The following is a 24,601-nucleotide window of genomic DNA, read 5'->3' as shown; positions in this document are numbered from 1 at the left end:
ACAATCTGTAAATATCACTCAGACATCCCGGCCATTTCTGTGGAATTTTCATTAGTCACAGTCTGCCTGACACCTATGAAAAGTACGCATCTAAAATCACAAACCTTCCTGTTCTACCGCCCTTCTCTAAATGAGTAGTTTTGCCTGCTCTTAGATGTGTTCTTATGTAGATTACAGCCAGGGCAACAGGATAAAAGAGCGATGCTGTTTGCAACGTTTCACTGCTGAGGGTAACTTTGACAGGAGAAAAAAAAGGAATTGTGTTGCAGAACTGACTTTGGAAAGGGAAAAGTAGAAATGCATATTTTGTTCCAATCATGTTTGCCTGGAATTGTTTCAAAAGATGTCTGTTATGCATCTAAATTGTGTAAATTGGTATTTCCTAATTTCACAATCAGAATCATTTCTACTGGCCAAAACTGTGTGAGCAAATCCTTAAATTTGACTTTATTTTCCAAAACTCACAGCAAACAGACATTAGGTATAAATATAGAAACTTTAGAGTAAGTAAAGCAAAGAATGAAAGGCACAGTACGTTCATTAATGTGTATGCACAACCCTTTTTTAATGAATGAAAAGAAAAAAGATAAGTGGTGGTAATGCATGTGTTTTTATTTAGTTGAACACAAATACAGTTGAAATCAGATATTTACATAATGTGGTCATGTTTGGTTTTAAGGTGGATTCAAGTGCAGGAAACTAGCAGAGCAGAACACATTTTTATAGAAAATAAACGATGAAACATGCAGCAGAGAACAAGCAAGACCAAACAGTGAGAACGGAACAGGAACTGGTTGGCTGCAGGAAGTGATTCCATGGAAAAACCCAAAAACAATGAAGAAAGGAAACTGTCTAGCTTGATGGAGTGGAGAATAACCTGGGAGCCAGAGAAGAATAACAGCTGCACAGGGAGGCAGGTGAAGGTAAGGATAGATAGAACCAAAAGAGCAGAGGAAGGGAGGTAAAGAAATGCAAAAGGCCTGAAACCAACTGCAACAAGGAAACAAAAAACATGAATCCAAAGAACAAATAACAATAAAGGAACACATATGGAATCAATTAAAATGGCAAGTTCTAAAGAGGCGACAGCGACATGCTATTGTTTATGAATGTCAAAGTCTCATTTTTTTAGTCTCCCTTTTGGAGAAAAGAAAAATTTGTATTGGACAGCACAGTACATACTGAAAAAGCAACAAAATCAGCAGTGTGAAAAGTTCATGCAAAAATCTAAACACACCAACATTTCAGTCATCTCCTGTCAACTGGTCATGTTTTATCTCGATTAAAAGAAGTGAACAAATATTTAGTCATTGCATAACAGAACCCTGGGGTACATTCTCCCAAACTTAAATAAAACACAATGTTTCATATTCATTTGAATGTTTTTCCTGTTTACTGATGATCTGTTCAAACAGCCCTTAAAAGCTGAATGTAATCAGGCTTTTGTTTTACTCCACTAATTCTCTCCTCTCTGTGGATTTCAGAAATAAAGACATCCTTCACAATATTTTGCTGGGAATAATTTCCAGGTCACTGGCAGCAGGACTGTGGAAAAAGGGGAAGAGGAGGCATAAATTAGACTGATGACATGAACCTGATGATAATTTACACAAAATACCCCTGTTCATGCAGCCAGTAATGACAATTTAACGTCAGCCAAAACACAGTTCTAAAAATGTTCAATCCTCCATTAACTCTGTCAGACAGCCCAGAAATGTGTGTCTGTGTCAGTACATCTGCCTAAATTGTCTTTCATCTGCGTACTCTTTGTTCAGACTCATCCTTGTTGAAGACGAGGCCCTGCTCTGAGGCAGGGAAACCCTGTAACCCCTGTGTGGATGCAGCTAAAGCCTGTTACCTGAACGAAACCTGCAGACGCCTGCGATCAGCCTACAACATTATCTGCAACAAGGGCACGCCCCCACAGGCCCCTGCAGCCAACCAGGAGCCATGCAGCAGGAAGAGGTGTCAGAAGGTAGGCACAGACATGTTTAATGCTAGACTCTGAAGCTGGTGCACAATGCAGTTTGAGTTAGCCACCACTACTCTAGTGTCTGGTACTGAAGTTCCAGTACTAGCCTGGAGCAGTACTGGAACTTCAGGTCCAGTACTGCATTGGTCTCAAAGTAGCCTGGTAAAAACCAGCCCCTTGTTCTACACTTGGCTTCATCCAGAGGGTCTGGGCTCTCGACTGCTGACAAACGATTGCTTCCTGGAGGCGTGGACTCTGAGAATTTTAAATTTAAAAATGTAAAACTTCATCGAACTGGCACATGTGTAATGTGCCAGTTTGATGCTAAGAAGCTTACCGGAGATCTCCACTGAGAAGAGAGGAGTGTCGATCCGAATGAGGCTGTTGATGTTAATCAATATCTTATATTGAAGCGTGACTGAACACAGACTGAACACCTTTGTTCACGTCCTTCGCTGCCATTGCTAAAACTACAGACAGACTATAATTCTAAATACATGTTTTAAATACTTTGTAACTCAAATTGTATCTTTGTTTAATTATATGCCAAAACTAAAGTTATTTACTTCTCCATCACTATCTTGCCTTGTTTTTCCTTGGATTTACATTTTTGGTTCTACTCTGGCTCCCTGTGTTCTGTGTGTTTTTGTAAATGTATTAAACTACTTGCCACCTCTGCCTCCCTGCATTTGGGTCCGTTGTCATTATGACAGTCAGTAGGTGAATGGGATTTTTGACACTCAGTGCAGCTTACATTCAGTACAAGGTTATTTATCTGATGCCACTGGGTAGAAGTGTCAACAACTTATTCAACCCACACTCTCTTTATACACATGGAAAGTATGTGTGTAAAGAAAATGGTGCTTTTCTCAGAAAAGAGACCAAGTCATTTTATGTGATAATAAAAATGGGTAACTCTCCGATGGGAGCAGAGCAAGAGGTTACCTCACCATGCTTTCACTGTGATTGTGTTTTCACGTCGTTGTGTTATATGAAACATGCTTTGTTGTGTGAGCTCGGTCTTCCCTTGGGAAACTGTGTGTTGGAGGAAATAGAGGGACCGTCCTTGTTTAGACAAAAAACAAACTTTAAATAAATCGGCAACTTAGGGAAATATTCTCCCTTACACTAAATAAATGCTTAACGTTTTATTAAAACCTAAAATGTGCTTTTTTATTCAGCCTCCTGAGATTACCTCGCAGAACCATATTGGTTCTAATATTTTGGAATATATCTGTACCAAAGTCTTTGTAAAACATCACTAGCTGAATAAGACTCTCTTACTGTCATGATCCGTGTTTCTGTGTGTTTATTTTGAGATTTTCTGTGTTTAGTCCTGTTTCCCTGTGAGTCTCTGTCCTGTCCTCCCCGTTGACTGATCCCAGCTGTGTCTCGTTCCTGTAATTACCCTCCCAGTGTATTTAGTCTCACCTGTTGTCTGTGTCCTCGTTGGATCCTCCTCGTTATCAGTGTGTAGTCTGCCGGCACAGTTGAACTGTGAAGTCCTGTGCCGGCCTTAGCTCATCGTCTCAGTCTTTGAGTCAGTTGCTACCGGTGCTGAGCCTCTGTGTTTTCCGCTCTGCCATGCTGCCTGCTTGTTTTGGACTGTTCCGAGCATCTATATTATTAAACATCATCATCTTCACCATAACCTGGGTCTCAGCGTTCTATCCTCACTTCCACCCACCAAACCATGACACTTACATCCCCTAAAAGATTTTCTCAGTATTTTTTTCAGTATTGTGTTTCTTTCTTGATTTTTGACCTTCATATGGAAAAGTTAATAAAACAACTTAAACTTAAAAAGACTCATTAATTACATCCTAGCTCCCATTAATTGTGTAATACATTGGTAATTATATTTTCCTTTCTTCAGGGTAAGACCAGAGTCTATGAAGACTGAGACAAAATTGAGAGTGTCAGAGTCCCACACAATAAAATGTAAAACATGATCAAAAGTGCCTCTCAAATTGATCTGAAAAATGAGGGTAGTGAATTTTGGTACAGGGGCAGATTGCTAATGTTACCTAGCTTGCTTTGCTAATATCACTTACACCTTTTTTGTACGTTGTTTCTAAGCAGTGCAGAGAAAGATGGTCTTAGTGCTGTCAATCACACTGGTGTAGCTCAATGTGCTAATAACGGAGAAACCTCTGTTGATCTGCTGTCATCAGTGGCCATGCTAACTAGCCATAGCAATCATGGGTTTATTGTGAGGAACAAACTGTAGCATAGTAGACACAAAGGTTGATTGACAGCACAAAGACCCTCCTCCTGACTCTGGGGTTGTTTCTGACAGAGCGGTGTATTTCTGTAGACGGCAGTATGACCACAGGGAGAGGCTGAGGAGCTCAACGGCTTTACAGCTTATCTGCCTCATACTATACTGTCATGACATAGTAATAGTTTAAACAAAATATGTAAAAAATATCCATCCATCATGTAACACGCTATCTTTGTTATTTTTAAATGCGTTATAGTAATAACATTTATTTTGACATCATTTGCTACAGTGTTTCATTTTCCTGCTGACAGCCTCCTACATTTTAGTGTTGCCACTGTCATGTTTTAAGTGGGTCAGTTTTCCATTTTGCAAGTAGGCTAAAAGTTCCAGGGCCATGAGTATTTTACAAGCCCATGCATGTGTGTGTGTGTGTGTGGGGAGGGGGGGGTGCGTGCGTGTGTGTGTTGTAATTAGCATCAGTTGTGTTTCCCTTCCCTGTCAGGTTGTTATTGTAAATAAGAACTCTCTGTTTAATTGAAGGCTGAATGAATTTCCTCCCGGTCTCAGGCCCTGCGGCAGTTCTTCGAGCGGGTCTCATGGGAGCTGAGCTACCCTCTGCTGTTCTGCTCCTGCCTGGACCAGGCGTGTGCTGAGCGCCGCCGCCGCACCATCATCCCCTCCTGCTCCCACCAGGAGAGGCATAAACCCACCTGCCTGGAACTCCGACGCACCTGCCGCTCCGACGCCCTGTGCAGGTGAGCTGCACTCAGCGGCCAATCAGGCATCATCACACCGGCACTCATTCCCTTAACCCAGACTGAGTCTTTCCCACTGATTTTAAACATATCTTGGGAGGAACTAATCAGCGGAATCAAAAGTCGAAGAGCTTAATTGTAGCAAAATGTCCCAGCCTCTCAGGTCAAATTTGCACATTTGATTTATGACTCTTCAGAGGTTGGAAGAGGCACGAGAAGCAGCAGCTAAAGGAGCACAACACCTCTCAGTGATGGCAGCCAAGGTGCCCTTCAACTGAGGACACTGTTGGTTGTTTTTCTTTGTGTGACTAGGCTGAATGAGTTTAGGGTAGAAAGGGAGAGCATCTGGAAGCCTCAAAGCTTTTAAAGAAGAAGAGCTTATTTCTCTTCAGTTGCAGTTTTTTTTAAATGCAGTATTTATTTTTGTAGACAAAAACTGACAGAGAAACAGTTACAGTGAGGAACCAGTACTTCCAAATTCAGTGGGAAGGATTTAAAAAGAGGACCAGATTTTCTGCTGTTCATGTACATGAAGTATATAAGGATTTATTTGGAGTCATGTGGAGTCCATCGTCTCACATCCTGCTAAGCAAACAGGCCTCCATCGTTCAGCTGTGTATTCATGTGAGAGAGGCTCACTCTGTTTAGTTTGACGGTCACAATGAATAGAAAGTTCTTTGCTACTTTCATTTTCGGATTTCTAGCAAACAGACAAACTGATATCTGTGGAAGACTTAAGTTGTTTTCAGTAGGCACACAACAGCTGAAATGTTGCTAAATTGAAGCAATTCAGCAATGGAGTGAAATGTGTCTTTCTGTCACTTTCTGAATACCTTCTGTTTAGATTGTACAGATTATTTAGCTGAAAACATTTTATTCATGTTTTCTATTCCCTGTTTGCTTTGTTGAAATTTTAATGACATAATTTCATCACAGTATTGCTGGTGACTTACAAAGTGTGAGAGATCTGCCCCCTCAGCTGACAACGTGTTGAAGAGTTACAGACAGAAGACTGTAACGTCTGTCTGCAGCTCCTTCTGCAGCTGGTGCAGAAGGAAACCCCTCATTCAGAGAGTCGACTTTTGATCACATCACTTGTAGAAATGTTCCCTGATTTCCAAACTTTGGTTCAAATGTAGCTTATAATTCCAGTGGCAGAGTGTGGATTCAGCCTCCAGATCAACATCCAATCCTCTATAAAAGTCGTCTCTCTGAAGCAAAAGTCCCAAACCTCATGGCAAAAGCCTCTGCAGCAAAGACGTCTGACTAGTGGGGCTCAGTTCAGGTCCATGCAGACCAGGAGGGAGATGAGAGGCTGTGTGTTCACTGCAGGTCAATCATTCAGAATTTAAGGGCACAGTTCGTTGTTTAACTGTAGTTACTGGTTTTTGTCATTGTGCAGAACAAAGTTGCATGTTGATGTGAGGTGGCACCTTGTGGATTCTCTGTTCAGCTTGTTCAGACTCAACATTCATTAAACGGAATGAAAATTAAATACATTTCAATATGTCACAGTAATTTCAAAAATGTTATTGAAAAAAGTTAAAATTGGGTAAAACTAGATTATGATAATTTCAGTCAGAATGACGGACAACTAGCTCAGCCTGAGGTGTTCATTCTGCCTGCAGGTCTCATGGTTCAGCCTCTGTCTGTCTGTCTGGCTGAAATCATTCCCTTAATGCTCTCTTTTCCTTTGTAGATTTCCAGGATTTTGCTCTCTGGTGTTTAGATTTCAAGTCAGTAATTAGAAACACGAAATGCTTGTAAAGATGTGTTTTCCATCTGCAATTAGTTGCTCCAGATCAATCGCTGTTTCATGGCTCTAATAACTCAGGACAGGCTTTTAAAGTTGTGGGATCTTCATCAGCATGTGAAAGCAGCATGTGTGGGAGTCCGAGTCAAACTCTGTGATCTTCTAATGTCTTCTGAATAAATATGTATTACCTCCCCTGCAGCAAAGGGCTCGCTCTCACAGAGAAGGTTAAGCACTTAATACATTCGCTTTCTGAGTACACTTAGGCTGGGTACGTTTTTAACAGTTTTGCACATCATTTTGTAAATACATGGTAATAAATTAAAAGCATAATTGAATCTGCCATGAAACACAGAAAATAACTTGATCATAAAGTAATTTCCAGTCATTTTGGCATTTGTGGGGAATTGAGAAGAATTGTATTTCTAAATATGGACACTGACTGTGTCTCAGCCAAGTTTCAGAGTACATCTTGATTTAAGTATTTATTGATTTAAATATGTAATTGTAATTAATGAATGCATTTGGAACTTTGAGATCTAATCTCGGACATGAGAGCTAACACTAACAACACAAGGAGAAGGTTAAACACAGGCGGGTTACATGGAGCATAGGTGTGAAATTCAAACTGGAAGACTAACTTAATCCTCATCTGCATCATCCAATCGCTGCATCATGCGCTTCTACTGCAGCTCTCAATGACACTCAAGTCCTATCTTTTAAGTAAAGAGCCGTTCAGAAAAATTGGACTGTTCCTGAATGTCACGTCACTATATTGCAGACATTTGGTCACAGCGTTGTCCCATATTTAAACAAGTCAGTCAACACCTCCGCACAATAATTCAGCGCAGTGAGTGACTTTTTTTCATCACAAATGCTTATGTGTCTCTGCACAGCTAGCTTTGCTAACAGAGCTTACCTTCTTTGAGCTTCTTTTGTAAGTGACCGATTTCGAGTACTACAACACTGCCACACACCCTATGGAGGAAGCTAATTTTTTTGGTCGCTTGTATCTGTGATTTTGTTCTTTTGGTCCTGACTCAGAGCTCATGACAATAGACGAGGGTATGCCTCAGCTCTGTCTTCACCATGACAGACCAGTACAGCATTCCCATCACTACTGACACCACACCAATCTGCCCATTGGCCTCCCACTCCAATATTTTCCACCAAAATCATTTTTAACATTCTCCATTTCAGATAATAGCTCATGCAACTCAAATATTAAACTTTCTTCTTTCTGTTTCATATACATTTTTTGATAAAAGGGTTTCCAGGCTTACATTGTCCCATTAATTACTTGATAGCTACTTTAGTTGCATATTTAATAAAATGTAATTGACTTCAACAAGCTAAGAAATAAACTTGAAAGCAGAGAGTCATGTAGGAAACACACTGACTGCTCTGTAAACATCTGCTGGTTAGAGCAAAGTGAATGAAGTGTTCTAGAAGGTTCTCTGTCTGAGGCTTAGAGCAGAGGCCAGGTAGCTGCCATCACGGCAGCTGTGGTACAGCTGGTGCATTGTGTTTGTTATTCGTTTCAAGGTGTCTGTAGATACATGTTATTTAATATGAAACATTAAGTGGAAACTTTAATGTGTGGTAACTTTGAGTGAATTTGTGTTGGTGTTCATTTGTGTGGTTAAGGGTGCATTCAGATGTGAGGGGGAACTTATATTTCATTCCACAAGTGATATTGTTGCACACTTAGAGCCACATGGTGCATTGGTGCATTTACCTGAAGAAGCTGGTTGTGGGAGGTTTGTCACCTTTATTCCTCTGGAGTCGATGCAGCTATTGAGGTAAAGTTTTTTTTCTTTTGTACTTATTATGTATTTTAATCCTCTATTTTTTGTGAACTAATTTAGGTTTGTGTTACCTTATTTCCAGTTCTGACAGGATTTTTTAGGAGCTTTATAAAGACATGTCCACAATAAATGGTTGAAACCAAGAACTGCGTTCAGCCTTGATTAAACTTGAGAGGAGTAACACCAGGCTTTGTTTGGATGCTGTAAAAGAAACAAAAACTATCACAAGCAGACATCATATAAGATCCAACCATAACTAAAGACCAGCCAAGCCTCTGATGGTTTTAGTAACAATCTGACATGCTGTTCTGCCTGAAAGCAGTTCCTAAAAGACTCCACATTTGATTTTCCTATTATTACATATATTAAATATGACTCCCAGAATATTAAAGTCAAATTCAGCAAAAGTAAACTATAATCTTACACAGCAAGGGGGTCCATCACATTCAATAGCCACTTTAAGCTGAGTGATGGGGCTTTTAATATGTCCAAATTTCTGTGCTTTATTTTAATGAATAATGCCTATTTTATGTCACATAATAATAATAAATCCTGTCTTCTAATAGAAATTAAAAAAAAAAAAAATATATATATATATATATATATATATATATATATATATATATATATATATATATATATATATATATATATTATATAAGTCCCTTTCAATTGGGTTTATTTATTCAAGTTGTTTTAACTGAATAAATAAATGAATAAAATAAGAATGAAGTTAAATGTAGCAGAGCTTGTGTGGAGAACCAGGACAGGTGACAGGTGTTCCTCAGGGCCCCTCCACTCACACACAAAGCTCCACAGACCTCACACAGGACACCAGAACTACAGAGCTACAGTGTGGAAAAGAATGTCAGCCATGTTTTAGTATGCTGACGAGTTTTGGACATTAAAATCTCACAGTTGACTTACTGGTACTGTAATGTTTATTGAACCATGTGCAACATATTAAACAGCTCTGATAAGAGTTACAGTAGCTACTTAGCACTCAAATACAATCCTGTTGGAAACAGACGTCTCTGATCTGAGCACATGTTTCACAATGAACAAACTATGGCTGAACATAACGCTAGTGTAAAGTTGGGACTAAGGCTGAAACAAACAATCATTTTAGTAATTGATTAATCAGATAAAAACACTGGCACATTCAGCAAATTGTTTATTTTACCGCTTCAGTTTTGTTTATACAATATTAGAAAAACTTTCAAAAAATACAAATAAACTAAAGTTTCAATTCCTCTCTTAATAAGAAAATAATACATTGACTAAAATGCATTGTTAGTAAAAACTTGATCATTTGTGGCAAAGGATTCATCTGCAGCTAAATAAATCCTGCTGACACCAACATGTGACAAGCTGCATCTTTTCTGCTTGACTTTTCAATACAGTGAGAGCTGATCTGGTGATTATTTCTTAACTAATTAATTTGTATCTGGATAACCAAAGATGCTTAACAGAATATTTTGGCTTTTACCAATTCTGAAGCTTGACCTTCCCTTAGCTGTGCAGATGTGACAGGAAGTCACACCTGTATGTATGTTTTGGGTAGAAAATATTTATCCAAATAAAGATTTTTCATTTTTCTTTATGGAAAAATACATATTTTTTTGTACAGTTTTAGCGTAATTACTGCTCTGAGTGCGTCCTTTCAACAAATGGTCCTATGTGAGTCTGTGTCCTCCAGGTAACAATCAGTTGATTATTAAATTACATTAAAAATTTTTTTCAATAATCGATTCATAATGATTAGTTTGATCAATCGCTTCATCTCTAGTTATGACAGTCAACACGTCTGAATTTGTGTTTTTAGCATAACATGTTTTTTCTAGTCCAGACTCAAGTAAAGTAGACAGAATGATGAAAACACAACTGAAGGAGTTTTGCTTAAACTGCCAGCTTTGCTGCTGTTAGTGCTGTTTCTCCTTTGTGTTTAAATGAATGTGTGTGTTGTGTTCAGCATTTAATATTGCTTTGTGTTTTTTGCTCAGTGTGGATATTTTTAATGGAAACACATGAGTGATAGGCAGAAGAAGAAGCTAAAAACAGATGTTCATTTGTTCCCAAACCAACATGAGCGGCTCCCTTCAGGTAGACAACAAAGCCCCGTGTGACAGATAACAGCTTCGCCCTCAGTGTGGAGCATGACTCATGTTTCATTGTCTGGAAAAGGAAGCTCAAAGTAAACTCCTTCAACTTTTAGCCTCCATTAACCTCAAATGGGTTTTGAAGAGCCGCATAAATCCTACGGGTCTGTGGGAACTTTCCGGCGCAGGAGGGCGTCCGGCTCCTGCTGAGGCTGAGAGGACGATGCAGCTGTGGGGAATCACTCTGACTGACACACACAGTAATTAAATATAATCTCTGTCAGAAGTAATGGATAAGGGACCTACGAACAGCAAGAAAAGTTTTTTTTTTTTTAAAGAAGTTACTTAGCATATTAAATAGAGCCTAAGTCACACCTGTAGCTAATCTTTAATAAAAGCAGAATGAAATAGCAGTACTGTCAACGTTCCACATGAGAAGGTTCAATTAGGGTGTGAACAGTATTATCATCCTTAACCTCCTTGTTTGACAACCAATTTTTAGTTCTCCAACCAGCTTCCTGTGGTTTTCACATATTCTGGGTGCTTGCTGCTGTTCTTTCAACCCAAACCATTCAAACCTTCTCAGTCAAGCTTCTCACATCCCTGATCGTACTTTAACTTTGACAAACCTCAACACACGCCACGCCTCCAGGAAGCAATCATTCCTCAACAGCTGAGGGCCCAGGAGCTTTGGACGAAGCAAAGTCTAGTTTTTACCAGGTTTCCAACAGATTGACTCAAAACCTTCCTAAGATCGGTGGACAGAACACCCCTGCTTTAGATTATCATCTGCTGCAGTGTGGTGTTTCACTACGTTTTGAATGTGTAGAACTCCTGTAGAACTATGGAAGACTTTCTTCCATATTCTTAACCATACTATTCTGTGTTTGTAGGACAGTTGAGATTGTTTCTCTGTATTCTTTCAGCTCCAAACCCTCTTTATTCATGTCAGACCTGGTAGCAGGCATCTTATTCTCCAACATGGACAGACGGTCAACAAACTCTCGTGCAGGGAGGTTAATAGCTCACTCTGAAGAGACCCTGCGTCTCTCAGAAAGCCTGTTGCCTTTGGGTCTCCATTCCCCCTACAGCGACCCTTCACTTGAGTCTGAGGCTGCAGTTGGAATTGAAGGTCATGTGGTTAAAATGTCGTTTGCCGCTCTTTTCACCTCCCCTCTCTTGCAGGTACTGCGTGCCCCCGCTAAATCTTTTAGGGGTACGCAGTACCCTGCCGTACCTCCTTACTTTCACCCCTGGATGGAGGTCTATCTATTATCTGGACGTGCAAAGGGCACAATTTCTCCTCTTGGAGAAATTGGAAACCCTAGAATTTATAATCAAGTTGTGACAGTTTAATTTGTGGTAGATTTTCTAACAGTGAAACATCAGAGATTTACAGACATAATTCACCTAAAAATCATTTGTAATGAACGTTTCAAACTTGATGAAACAGATCTGAGAATTCATGCCGGGAATGCAGGCCGGACTTTGAGACATCCTCACTCAGGGAAGAGAGGAAGCCCTTTTCAAGATGACATTAAACTTTTCAGAGTTGATTTAATAGATTTTTTGACTTTGTCTGTCCACACAGCTAAAGGAGGGTGAGCTGCCAGAAGTACCTGCTGATTACCTTGAGGGGGTGTCTGCAGCACTCCTACACAATTATCAGAGGACTGAGGTTCAGTCGCTGCCTCTTGTGAGCAGGAAAAAAAATGTTCAGTCATTACTGAATGACAACAGTTCAGAAAAGGACAGTAAGAGAGAATCTGGTTCTGCTTCTGACCTGGAGGTGTCACAGTCATGCTGCCTGCTAAAACTGAACCTCCTTTTGAAAGGGATCAGAAAACAATTATGTTTATTCTCAAACTTTACACCAATGAAGTGAAGCATCTCAGTCACTCATGTATGATAGTGGGACAGAGGGGGCGATGGGTCGATAGACTGAAGCCTCCTCTGCAGTGATGCTGCTCTGTTTTGTACATGTGAGGAAAATAAAACAACGCTCTTGGTCTGCTGCTCAGTTCCAACCGTCACTTATGGCAGTGAGATGTGATCACTATTAAAAAAAGACAAGTGACTAATTTAGCTGTACTCTGTACAGTTCAGGTGGTTTTCCTAGCTGTAGTGGGTGGGATCGTCATAAAGATGAGCGGTCAATGTCTGAGAAGTAGTTTGATCTGACTGACACCAATGGAGGACGTGGAAGCCATATTGCTCAGTCTGCCATTATTCTTAAAGTTGCTGTTGGGTTTGGAGTTCTGATGGAACCTGGATGCCATTCCGATCTGGAGGGATCTGTCTATTATCTGGACAGATATACATCAGGTATCTGATGACCACAAGATGATTAATACCCATACCTAATTTAGATTGAAATTAATTTCTTCATGCTTTTTAAATTTAAATAAGGAACATTTATACATTTAATTAATATTATTTCCTTTTTAATCATAATTTTATTTACATTTAAAAAAGAAAGTGCATATCAAAAAATATGCACTTTACATCTTATTTTTTATCAGATGTAAAGTGCAACTAACCCCCAAAGTTGCTGATAAACTCTCTGAATTGGTTATTTAGGTTTCTACATATATATTCCTGTGCAAATTTTGACATTTTTGTGTACATTTATTTAGTTATGCAATTTTTTTAGCCGTGCTGGGCTCCTCAGGATGAACAGTAATTTTTCTATTAGTTACAGCGGTACAGCTTTGTGCAACTTTGTCACAAAATGCTGTTCTGTTCATGAAGGTCATCAGTCACTTCTACAGCAAAACATTTACACAGCATGATGCTGCCACCCCCTTACTTTACAGTTTGGAATTATGTTAGTTTTGACAACCTTCCCTTACTTTTTTCCCAATATGAAAATGTTTTTTATGACTAAGCTTAGTAATTTTAGTTTCATCAGACAACTAGACATGTCTACAGAACATGTCTAGGTGGCTGATGGCGGCGGCTCGGCTCCCCTCGCCGCCGCCATCAGCTCTGGAAAAGCCCCTTTACAACTAATTGTAAATTTTGTGTGTGAATTTACAAATAGGATTCTGGCTTTTAATGCATCTTTTGAAGTGATGATGGTAACACTTCATTTGAAGGGTGTGAATAAGACTGTCATAAACACCTGTCATGAACATGAATAAGTCTTCATGAATATTTATGACTGTTGTCATAAAGTGTCATTCGGTAAATTATGACATTTTTAATACAAAGTTGACATTATTCAAAATGTCTTTGTTATGAAAACTTGACATTAACCAAGAAATCATTACTGTTTAAACTTTACCTTTAATAACATAAAGTTACCTCATTTATAAAGTGCAATCAGTAATAATTTTAGAACAAATTTATATCAGATAAGCTGCCAACTCCTCTCTTTAGACACTAACACAACCTTATATGAGCATTCCTGTTGGGTTTCTTCTGCTCTGGAAGTACTAAACGTTCCACAGATGCCAGAGCCCAACCCAACCGACAAGCAAATCATTTTGACCCAGATCGGGATCTGGCTACTGACCTAAACTCTACACAAGGATGAACCAGACTTGTTTGGGTCCCTACATCACTTCTGCAGGGAATCAGAGGGCTTTTAAAAAGGATTAAGGAGTTTTACATTAACATTTAGAGGCCATTAAATGTGTCAAATTGTGCAATGATGGATGGATGGATGGATGGATGGATGGATGGATGGATGGATGGATGGATGGATGGATGGATGGATGGATGGATGGATGGATGGATGGATGGATGGATGGATGGATGGATGGATGGATGGATGGATGGATGGATGGATGGATGATGTCATTGCAGTGATTGGATGATGCCTGCAGTGTGTTGACATGTGTGACCTTGTTTTCTCCTGGGTTGTGTGTGAGTTCACATCGGTCTGTTTGGCGATCAGCTCCACCAGTTTGAGTCCATGTTGTCTTTAATTAACAGTCCCACAGTGCGCCTGCTTATTTGCAAATTTACATATTTGCATAGCTTATGAGCTGCCGGTTGCCACTCTCACTCAGCATCAGAGTATCTTGCCCTCGCTCGCCCCTTTTCTTCTCCTGCTCCGGCCACATGAACACCTCACCTTCATCCTCATGTTAAAAATGTATCTGCTGCTCATCATCGCTCCTGTAAACCAACAGGACACTTTCAGATGAGCACAGAGGAAATGAGACGAATCAGAGGATGTCTTTGTGTAAACTCCCCCTCCCACCCACACACACACACCCTGAGAGAAAGTGAGCAGAGCTGCTGTGTTACCACCGTCCTCTGTGACCTACAGAAAAGAGGCTGCTATTTCCATCACGCCACCACCTCACCTCACTGACCGTGTAATGGAGCGCTGCCGTCACTAGATTGGCTCCCTCGCCTTAAAACACACTCATCGCCCGCTCCCCGCGCCGCCGCCATCAGCTTTGGAAAAGCAGTTTAGCTCAGCATGCCTCAGCGCACGGGGCAGAGTGTTTCTATGCACAGAAGCGTTGTTAGAGCGACGTGCGTCATTTGATGGAGGTCATAAGGAAGCCGATACATATAAATCCTTGCATTTGCCAGATGCGTCCTGATGGAAGCTTCCAACAAGTCTATTAGATGTAAAGTTCTTCATCCGACCCTGCAGAAGGTCTGAGAGGGTCACCTCATACACATTACAAAAACATTGTTCCTGGAGTGTGTGATGGCACAGGCTGCACACACGCTGTGCACACTAACCCTTTACATGTGTTAGGAGCCCCACACACACACACGCACACGCGCACACACGCGCACACGCACACACACACGCGCACACACACTGCAGGTTTTCACCCTGCACTGAATGTGTGCACTTTGCTTTCGATTACAAATTCCGTTGAATGTCAATGCATTAAAATGAACTGCTGTCGTAATTGGAGTTAAATATTTAAGTGGTTGAATATTGACCGGAATAAACTCAAAATGAATAAGGATACAAATGCAGAGGATGGAAACACGCTTTTCACCATTTGACATCTCTTTATTTGCATCTGTCCCTCCAACACTGAAGAAGCACATGAGAATTATTTAGACATTTCACACTCAGATCACCCCAAACTGAACTTCCCCTGGTGGCAAATACATTTTGATTCATTTTATAGTTTTTACATAATTAACTTTAACCTTTAAATGAAGGTTGTTCCAGTCAGGTATGTTTGTTTCATTGGCTCTGCGGTGATGTCACACACTCTAGCTTTTGGTGCAGTGAGTGTGAAATATTGAAAAACACATAAAAATATTAAAAACAAATATTTTTGTCTTCCTTCACCCAACAAGCCTGGAGGTGGGGCCGGTATGACTCCTTGGTCAGCAGTAATGCCTGTCCACTGATCCATGCTGGGGTCTCTATGGTAACCAGCTGTCATGCTGGCAGATGAATGGCGGTTTGTGACTGCATCAGGTGTTAAATCAGACATTCAGCTCTGCTTCAGGGTATCTGACAGCAGATGGACAGCTTTGCATTCTGGGAGAAATGCGTTTGCTGACAGCTCTGCTGGTATCAGCTGAATTCACACACTCTGTACTGGAAAAGGTAAACAATACAACTACAGCACTCTGGATTTTTTTCTGGTGTACATGCATTTATTTTGTATTTGTAAATATTCCATCATGTTATAGTCATTTTAGCATGTTATTGATCCCAATTTTCCCCAGTTTACCCAGTTTACCCAGCCCCCCCACCTCCCAGCAGGGTTGTTGCTGTTTTATCCTCTGCTGTTTAGCTGCCTGCGCTTTTGAATTTCCATTTTAATAATCATTTCTGTCATTTTATCCTGTGTATTAGTTCACCATTACTCTCCAGCTTCTTATTTTCCCCGTCTGTAAGTTTTACAGAAATACTCATTGCTTTTGTTGACCTGCATGATCCCGATATCAGGAAGTTTTAGACTTCATGATTTCTACATGATTTCTTTCTGAACCTGGACGAACCTGTTGGCCTTTCTAACTCCACCAGCTCCTTGCAAATCAGATCATTCATATGCCCAGCACTGTCCTGCATGCATACTAAATTTTTCTAAATTGGAACATTGCTTTTTGTCAAGGATTGGTAAAGTCCACTATCTTCTCACATTTGATTCTGATTGTACAAAAGTGGAGTTTCATTTTCACAGATTAAAAACCTCAAAGTTCTCCTTGGTTTGGTGTCACAGAAATATTTAAGGAGAGTTCTGTTTCAGCATTCAGGGAGACTCAAATAAATATTTGATGCAGTGTCACTGCATCTAAAATGTAAGTGCACTCAGAATAAAGCAGCACATGCTGAGGCATTCAAGTGTTTAAATTAGAAGGGAAGGTGTCTCAGGTTGTATGTGGCACAACGTAAGGAGGATTCTCAGAAAAGGACAATTCCTCTTTATTTCAGCCTGTCTTCTGAATTTGACTTCTTCTTTCTCTGTGACTTGTGTACTTTACTTTGCCTCAGGAATGTGTGGAGTGTTCCTCTTTACTCTGGAGGTAACCAACATCCCTGAGTCACGCAAACAAATGTTCTGATTTAGCAGGAGGTTGTTCAAGAGCCAATTCATTTTTTAATCAAAATTTGTTCCGTTTTTGTGTTCATGAATATATTACCAGAGGTAGTGAATGTTTTCAATCCTTATCTGAATGAATGGCAGGACCCTCCACTCTTCCATAAGTAGGTCAAAAATAACCTGCGCTACAATCAATGCATTTTGATGCTATTTTTGTCACATTTATTAAGAATTATCATTTGTACTAGTGCATCTCCAAAAAATTTGACTTCTGTGTAAAAGTGCAGTCCTTGCACTTTTACGCAAGAAATATTGCATAAAAGTTTCACTCACAAAGTGAAACTGTCATTTTATAGAGATTAAAATATTTCAAGCTTTAATGATTCTGGCTTACAAGAAAAAAAAACAAACAAAATTCTGTGTCACATTAGATCAATGGATGTTTTAAGTACAAATGTCAGGAGATGTACACTGGTGAGTGCAATTGTTAGTAAAGGTCAGAGGTCGCTCTGGGGAGCCCTGCACTCAGGCCTGCACTACTTAAATTCTTTAAATAAGAATTTAAGTAAATTCTTACTTAAATTTTTTTAGATGTACTTGTATATACTGACGTCATTTAAAGAACAGAATCAAATGTTCCAATGAAATTCCATAAGAAATGAATGCAGGTCATTTTTGACCAACTTATGGCTATATCAGTTAAAAATGTATCGATAAGATAATGTATGAAAACATGTAGAACACTTCAGGATGCTCACAAGGCTTCGACTTGGTTTGAAAACAAGACTTTCACCACGTACAGTAAGTTAATATCATCATATATATATATATATATATATATATATATATATATATATATATATATATATATATATATATATATATATATATATATATATATATATATCCCAGCTGTAATAAATATTACACAGCTGTACTTCTGCAAATTAGGTAAGCACAATTAGATAACTTTAAACATACTGTGATCATAATTACATCACTATTGTTGATGCCAAATGAATAATTGCAACATTTCAGCAGGTGTGTCATAAATGATAAATGACACTACACACTGTTATTGTGGCTGTGTATGTTCTGTAGTTCACAGTGTGTGTGTGTGTGTGTGTGTGTGTGTGTATGTGTGTGAGCATCTGTGATGTGTTTATCTCTGTTGTTGCAGGTGTGGAAGTTAAATCAGAGCTCTCTTGCTTCTCACAGGGACTTATGAGTTTGGGTCAAATACAGAGAGGATGAAGGCATCACAACATTCACACAACATTCTCCCGCCCGTACCCATCAGCTGCTTCTGGAGTCCCACAGGCCAAAAAGGCCCGGTAGGACTCTTTCTTCAGCTTGACAGCATCCCTCACCGAAGGTGTCCACCAACGGGTTCGAGGGTTGCCGCCGCGACAGGCACCAACAACCTTGCGGCCGCAGCTCCGATAGGCCGCCTCGGCAATGGAGGTACGGAACATGGTCCACTCAGACTCAATGTCCCTCACCTCCCCCGGAACGTGTTCGAAGTTCTGCCGGAGATGAGAGTTGAAGCTCCGTCTCACAGGGGACTCCGCCAGACGTTCCGAGCAGACCCTCACTACACGTTTGGGCCTGCCAGGTCTGACCGGATTCCTCCCCCATCCACCGGAGCCAACTCGTCACCAGGTAGTGATCAGTGGACAGCTCCGCACCTCTCTTCACCCGAGTGTCCAAGACATATGGCCGCAAATCCGATGAGACGATGACAAAGTCAATCATCGAACTTCGGCCTAGGGCGTCCTGGTGCCAAGTGCACATATGGACACCCTTATGCCTGAAGATGGTGTTCGTGATGGATAATCCGTGACGAGCACAGAAGTCCAACAACAGAACACCACTCGAGTTCAGATCGGGGGGGCGGTTCCTCCCAACCTCGCCTCTCCAGGTCTCACTGTCATTGCTCACGTGAGCGTTGAAGTCTCCCAGTAGAACAAGGGAGTCCCCAGGAGGAGCACTCTCCAGTACCCCCTCTAAGGACTCCATGAAGGGTGGGTAATCTGAACTGCCGTTCGGCCCGTAAGCACAAACAACAGTCACAACCCGCCCCCCCACCCGTAGGCGGAGGGAGGCTACCCTCTCGTTCACCGGGGTGAACCCCAACGTACAGGCACCCAAATGGGGGGCAACAAGTATGCCCACTCCGGCCCGACACCTCTCACCGTGGGCAACTCCAGAGTGGAAGTACGTCCAGCCCCTCTCAAGGAGACTGGTTCCAGAACCAGAGCCATGCGTCGAGGTGAGGCCGACTATTTCTAGCCGGAACCTCTCAGCCTCGCACACTAGCTCCGGCTCCTTCCCCACCAGAGAGGTGACGTTCCACGTCCCAAGAGCCAGCTTCTGCAGCCGAGGACCAGACCGCCAGGGTCCCCTACCTTGGCTGCCGCCCATAGCACAATGCACCCGACCCCTTTGGCCCCTCGGACAGGTGGTGAGCCCATCGGAAGGGGGACCCACGTCTCCTCTTCGGGCTGAGCCCGGCCGGGCTCCGTGGGTAAAAGCCTGGCCACCAGGCGCTCGCCATCGTGCCCCACCTCCAGGCCTGGCTCCAGAGTGGGGCCCCGGTGACCCGCGTCCGGGCGAGGGAAAACGCAGTCCAAAGTTTGTATTCATCATAGGGGTCTTCGGGCTGCTCTTTGTCTGGTTCCTCACCTAGGACCTGTCTGCCTTGGGTGACCCTACCAGGGGCATAAAGCCCCAGACAGCATAGCTCCTAGGATCATTGGGACACTCAAACCCCTCCACCACGATAAGGTGGCAGCCCAAGGAGAGTAAAATTGACTTAAAATAAATTTTACTTAATTTCTGTGATTAACGCCTTGAAATTGGGCATCTGTCTCTTTAAAAAAAAAGCTCCTGCTCTTTCTAACACTCCACCTTCAGGAAGTCTTCACAACATGGCTCCTCTGTTAGCCCTGGAATAATGTTTTTACCAGCATTGCAAGGAGAAGTGGCACCTATAATGCGAGACATAGTTCCAGGAGGAGTTTGCTAATTGTTGCTGGCTAGTCTGAGGAGCTGAGAAGGGGAGTCCCAGGGAAAGAGAAGCCTGGAAGCTGCAGCTCTGAGGAGGAGCTGCATCTCAAAGGCGGCACAAGGTCCATCTGGGAGTTCAGCACGGCTGAACGATTGCCATGGAGGCAATTGTTCAAACATGCATGAAAAAAATTGGTAACACTTTATTTGAAGGGGGGGGTGAATAAGACTGTCATGACACTTTCATAAACATCTGTCATGAACATGAATAAGTGTTAATGAATATTTATGACTGTTGTCATAAAGTGTCATTCGGTAAATTATGACACTTTTAATGCAAAGTTGACATTATTCAAAATGTCTTTGTTATGACAACTTGACATTAACCAAGAAATCATTACTGATATAAATTTGTTCTGAAAGTATTACTGATTGCACTTTAAAAATGAGGTAACTTTATGTTATTAAAGGTAAAGTTTAAACAGTAATGATTTATTGGTTAATGTCAAGTTGTCATAACAAAGACATTTTGAATAATGTCAGCTTTGTGTCATAATTTACCGAATGACGCTTTATGACAACAGTCATAAACATTCATGAAGGCTTATTCATGTTCATGACATGTGTTATATCATGTTTATGACAGTGTCATGACAGTCTTATTTCACCCCCTTCAAATAAAGTGTTACCAAAAAATGTAAGCAACACTCCAAGTATGTTTTTGATAAGGGAACAACATAACATGATGTATACAAAAAACTCTATTTTGTATAAGACTTTAATTAGGAGTCAGCTTAAGACCAGTTGGTCTTCTATCAGTCCGATTCTCTTCCATCTGCCTCAGTCTGAATCGGTCATCACTTCCTGTCTGGTATCTTTCACTCTGAGGTGGCAGGTTGGCTGCCTGAAGGTCGTTCCAGTCTGGACTGGTCTGGTTTAAGCTTTAAGTTGTCAGAAGTGCATCATTTTGGATCAGTGGAAATGTTGGAGACTTTGTGACTGAATCTGTCTAAATGAACCCCGGAACAACTCCAAGACGGGTGTACACTAGGAATACTGGGAAACCACTGGTGGTGTGACAACAGTTACTGTTAATCAACATGTTTGCAGTTACATGAGTTATATTGAAGAATGCAATCAGTGGAGCAGGAAATACCTTTAACAATAATTACGTTTTTATTATTATTAGCATTATCCATCCCTTCATTTTTCACTTCTGGATCAGCCAGCATTACAGCAGTCATTGGGTGGAGGCAGGGCAGACAGGGTCGCTAGAATGTACTATGCGGACACCCACAAACACACACACTGCTCTGGTACAGCAGAGAGGGGATGGAGAAACAGAACGGATAGTGTCAGCTTGACCCTCTGAGATGGGAGTGGAGGTCTTGGATGACTGTCGGTGCGGTGATGACAGGAGAAGATGAACTAGAGCTGAGGCAGAGGCTACTTCACATCCTAAAACGGTTCCACAAAGAACATTCACATTCCTAGTGAATGTCATGGATTTTCTCTCTAAATCTCTGCTGCGGTGCAACAACTTCTGGGCCTTTGGTTTCCTCTTGCTAATTGCTGCTGGCTAGTCTGAAGGAGCTGAGAAGGGAAGACTTATGAGTTATTTAAAAATGTTTATTTTTTTATGGATTCCCCTCCAACGTCTCTTCAACTCTGGCAATTCTTTTAAAGGAAAAACCTGACCTCAGCAGACATGTTATTTCCCTGGTTTCCTTTTCTTACATTTATTTAACAAAGTGCTTCTCTAACCTTCTGCCACTCAGCTTGGCTTTAGAGGAACACACCTTTCCTGCCACCTCACCCAAACAAGCTAGGAAAAACTGTCACATGGAATTTTAATGGTAAAATGTTAACTGGTCTGCACTTATATAACACTTTATCAAGTCCAGAGAGCTCCAAAGCGCTTCAGACTACATCCAATCATTCACGCATTCACATGCTGATGGTGGTTAAACTACATTTTAGCCACAGAGGTGAGGCAGCGCCACTGTCTGACAGAGACAAGCAAAGGGATTGAAATCAGCAACCCACTAGTTACTGGGGCGACAGAGCCTCAAGAAGGTAGACAAACAAAAAATATAAAAATGTAAATACTATGTTCATATGATTATTTGGGGGGGGGCAGAGGGGTGTTATTTGTTTTATTTTTTGTTACTCTTTCTTGTTGATCCTAAAAAAGTCATCTTGTTTTCATCTTATTTTGTCCTTCCAAAAATAGCATTTTTAATTTAAGTAGCTTTACTTTACTGAGGGCTCAGTGAAATGGCTCTGTAGCACTTTATTTGAAGGATGTGCATCAGACCGCAAAAATGAATGTTTGTGACTGTTGTCATTAAGTGTCATTTGCTAAATAATGATACTTTTAATTCACAGGTCTTAAGCACAGCCCTTCAAATAAAGTTCAACCAATAGCTCAAACACACACATACACACCCACACACACACACGCGTGCGCGCACCCACGCGCACACACACCAAATGATCTATATGTCTGCACTCAAGCCTGTCACTCTGTATCACTGTGCAGATCTGCAGCCTCTAGTGAACACAAACTCTGCCATGTGTTTTAAATGAGGAGCTCTGCCACATGTTGAACATCTGTTTGGTACCTAACACCTGTCCAACCTTCAACATCCCATGTCCTCTCTAGACAGGCTGGACTGCTCCTAAACGGATCCACCCTGTCCTCCTCCTAGCCTCATGCCTCATGGTGGAATCAGGATGAACTATCCTGATTGTCCTGTTTCAGTTGCTGCCTTTTTCATCTCATCCCATTTCAAAATGCAGAATCTGAAACGGAAGAAAGAAATCACACAAGAAAAACTCGAGGTAGCAGAAAGGTACAGATGAAAGAGAAACAGAGACAAAAAGAGGACAGGCGGTAAATGAAGCTGAGCAGCTGCACAGTTATTGGCTGTGACGGTTTCTTGTGCATTAATATATGCATCATATAGAACAGTGGTCCCCAACCCCCGGTCCGTGGACCAATTGGTACCGGGCCGCGCAAGAAATAGTGAAATATTTCCGTTTTATGTATTATTTGAGTCTGGAGGATCTTTTATTTTAAAAAAGCGGATTCTCTCGGTTACTCGCGCGCCAACACTGAGGCCACAAGCAGCAAAATGAGTAAGAAACAGATCAGATGTCTTTGTAAAGTTTATTTGCAAAGGGGAAAAGGCCCAGAGAAGAGACAGGAGAATGGATTTATCCCGGACCGGTAGGTGAGTCCCACATTACAAGCCGCTCTGCGTAACATGTGGCAACCGGCTGCTAATGAGGCAATGAAGCTTCAAACTGCTTCACCACGTAGAGACCAAGCAGGCTGTGGATATAAACAACACTTCAGGTGTTACTGTCTCCCATCAGTCCCTGATGGGACCGTCTGGTTGCAGAGAAACAAGCTCAGGGCTCCCGTTAGTCAGTATCGTGAGTTAAAGTTTTCACGAAAGTAAAATGTTCGTTTTTTGTGGAGTATCTGTATCTTATTTTGAAGGGATATGTAAACGTTACCATAGCGACCAGAGTCAGAGCGTTTGGGCAGTGGTTGAGAGGAGATGAGTAGAGCTTGTGAGTCTTAAGTCTGGTTTAGACGGCAAGATTTAAGAATGTCGGCCGATTCTCCAAACCTCTGTGACCACAGAGCTGATAAAAGTCCAACAGGTTCGATCGGTTCGTGTCTCCAAGGCAGGAGGAGCAACACAAACCGATTCCAGTCACAAACATTCCAATTCCAGAGGATAATCCAGTAAAACCCCCAACATAGAGGGAATTTAGAATAACCAAACACGGATGACGATGTAGAAGCAATAGTGATAGTTTGTGGAGTCATTTTAAGAGATAAAAGACGTAACAAAAAGAAAAGGCGGTGGATAAAAGACGACGGGAGCAGCCGCTGTATTTGCTGCACTATTGATTTGGAGTTGACTATGTTTTTTCATAGTTAACATTTTTAACTGAATAAACATAATAATGACCTTTAGATTTAATAATAAACATTTCCACATATCATCTCCGATATCCACTGGACTCAGTTGCGCGATATGTCAGCTGTTTGGGATTCCCCTTTGTTCTTACGTCACCGCGCTTTTCTTTCTGATTGGCTACCTGTCACATTCAGCAGGTCGTATTCTCGTTCCCAGACAGGAAAAACCCCACATGTTGCGATAAAAACTCCAAGACAACCCAAATTGGGCATATTCAGAATTTAGCGGGAACACCAACACCAGAACAAGTTTTGTTCTTGTCTCTTACCTTTTTTTGTTCTTGTTTCTTGTAGCTTCCGTTTTAGGTAATTGTGAGGAATGTCAACTCTGCAGGAATTTCCATACTACTAACTTTTCCTTCTGTTGGTGGTTTATTGGATACATGGTCGTCTTCCAGATTCGAGTTCTGATTCTCAGCCAAAATGCGTCAATGTCATGATAATAAGATGAAGTGATGACTTCTTCAAGGTTCAGATACACACCTGAATTTCCAAAGGACCT

General features: G+C 41.2%; 1 protein-coding gene across 2 annotated transcripts in view; it reads left to right on the top strand.

The window, feature by feature from the left end:
* Positions 1 to 24,601, top strand: part of gfra2b (GDNF family receptor alpha 2b) — a 140,853-nt gene that overhangs the window by 83,966 nt on the left and 32,286 nt on the right. For both annotated transcript variants that reach the window (XM_008423128.3, XM_008423127.3), the window contains exons 4-5: positions 1,776 to 1,975; positions 4,764 to 4,951. In XM_008423128.3, coding sequence (XP_008421350.1) covers positions 1,776 to 1,975; positions 4,764 to 4,951 — 388 coding nt within the window. The remainder of the gene's footprint in view (positions 1 to 1,775; positions 1,976 to 4,763; positions 4,952 to 24,601) is intronic.

Source organism: Poecilia reticulata, chromosome 12 (genome assembly GCF_904066995.2).
Source record: "Poecilia reticulata chromosome 12, P_reticulata-male-v2, whole genome shotgun sequence".
Lineage (NCBI taxonomy): Eukaryota > Metazoa > Chordata > Actinopteri > Cyprinodontiformes > Poeciliidae > Poecilia > Poecilia reticulata.
Note: the sequence above shows the minus strand (reverse complement) of the source record. Positions and strands in the feature narration are given on the sequence as shown.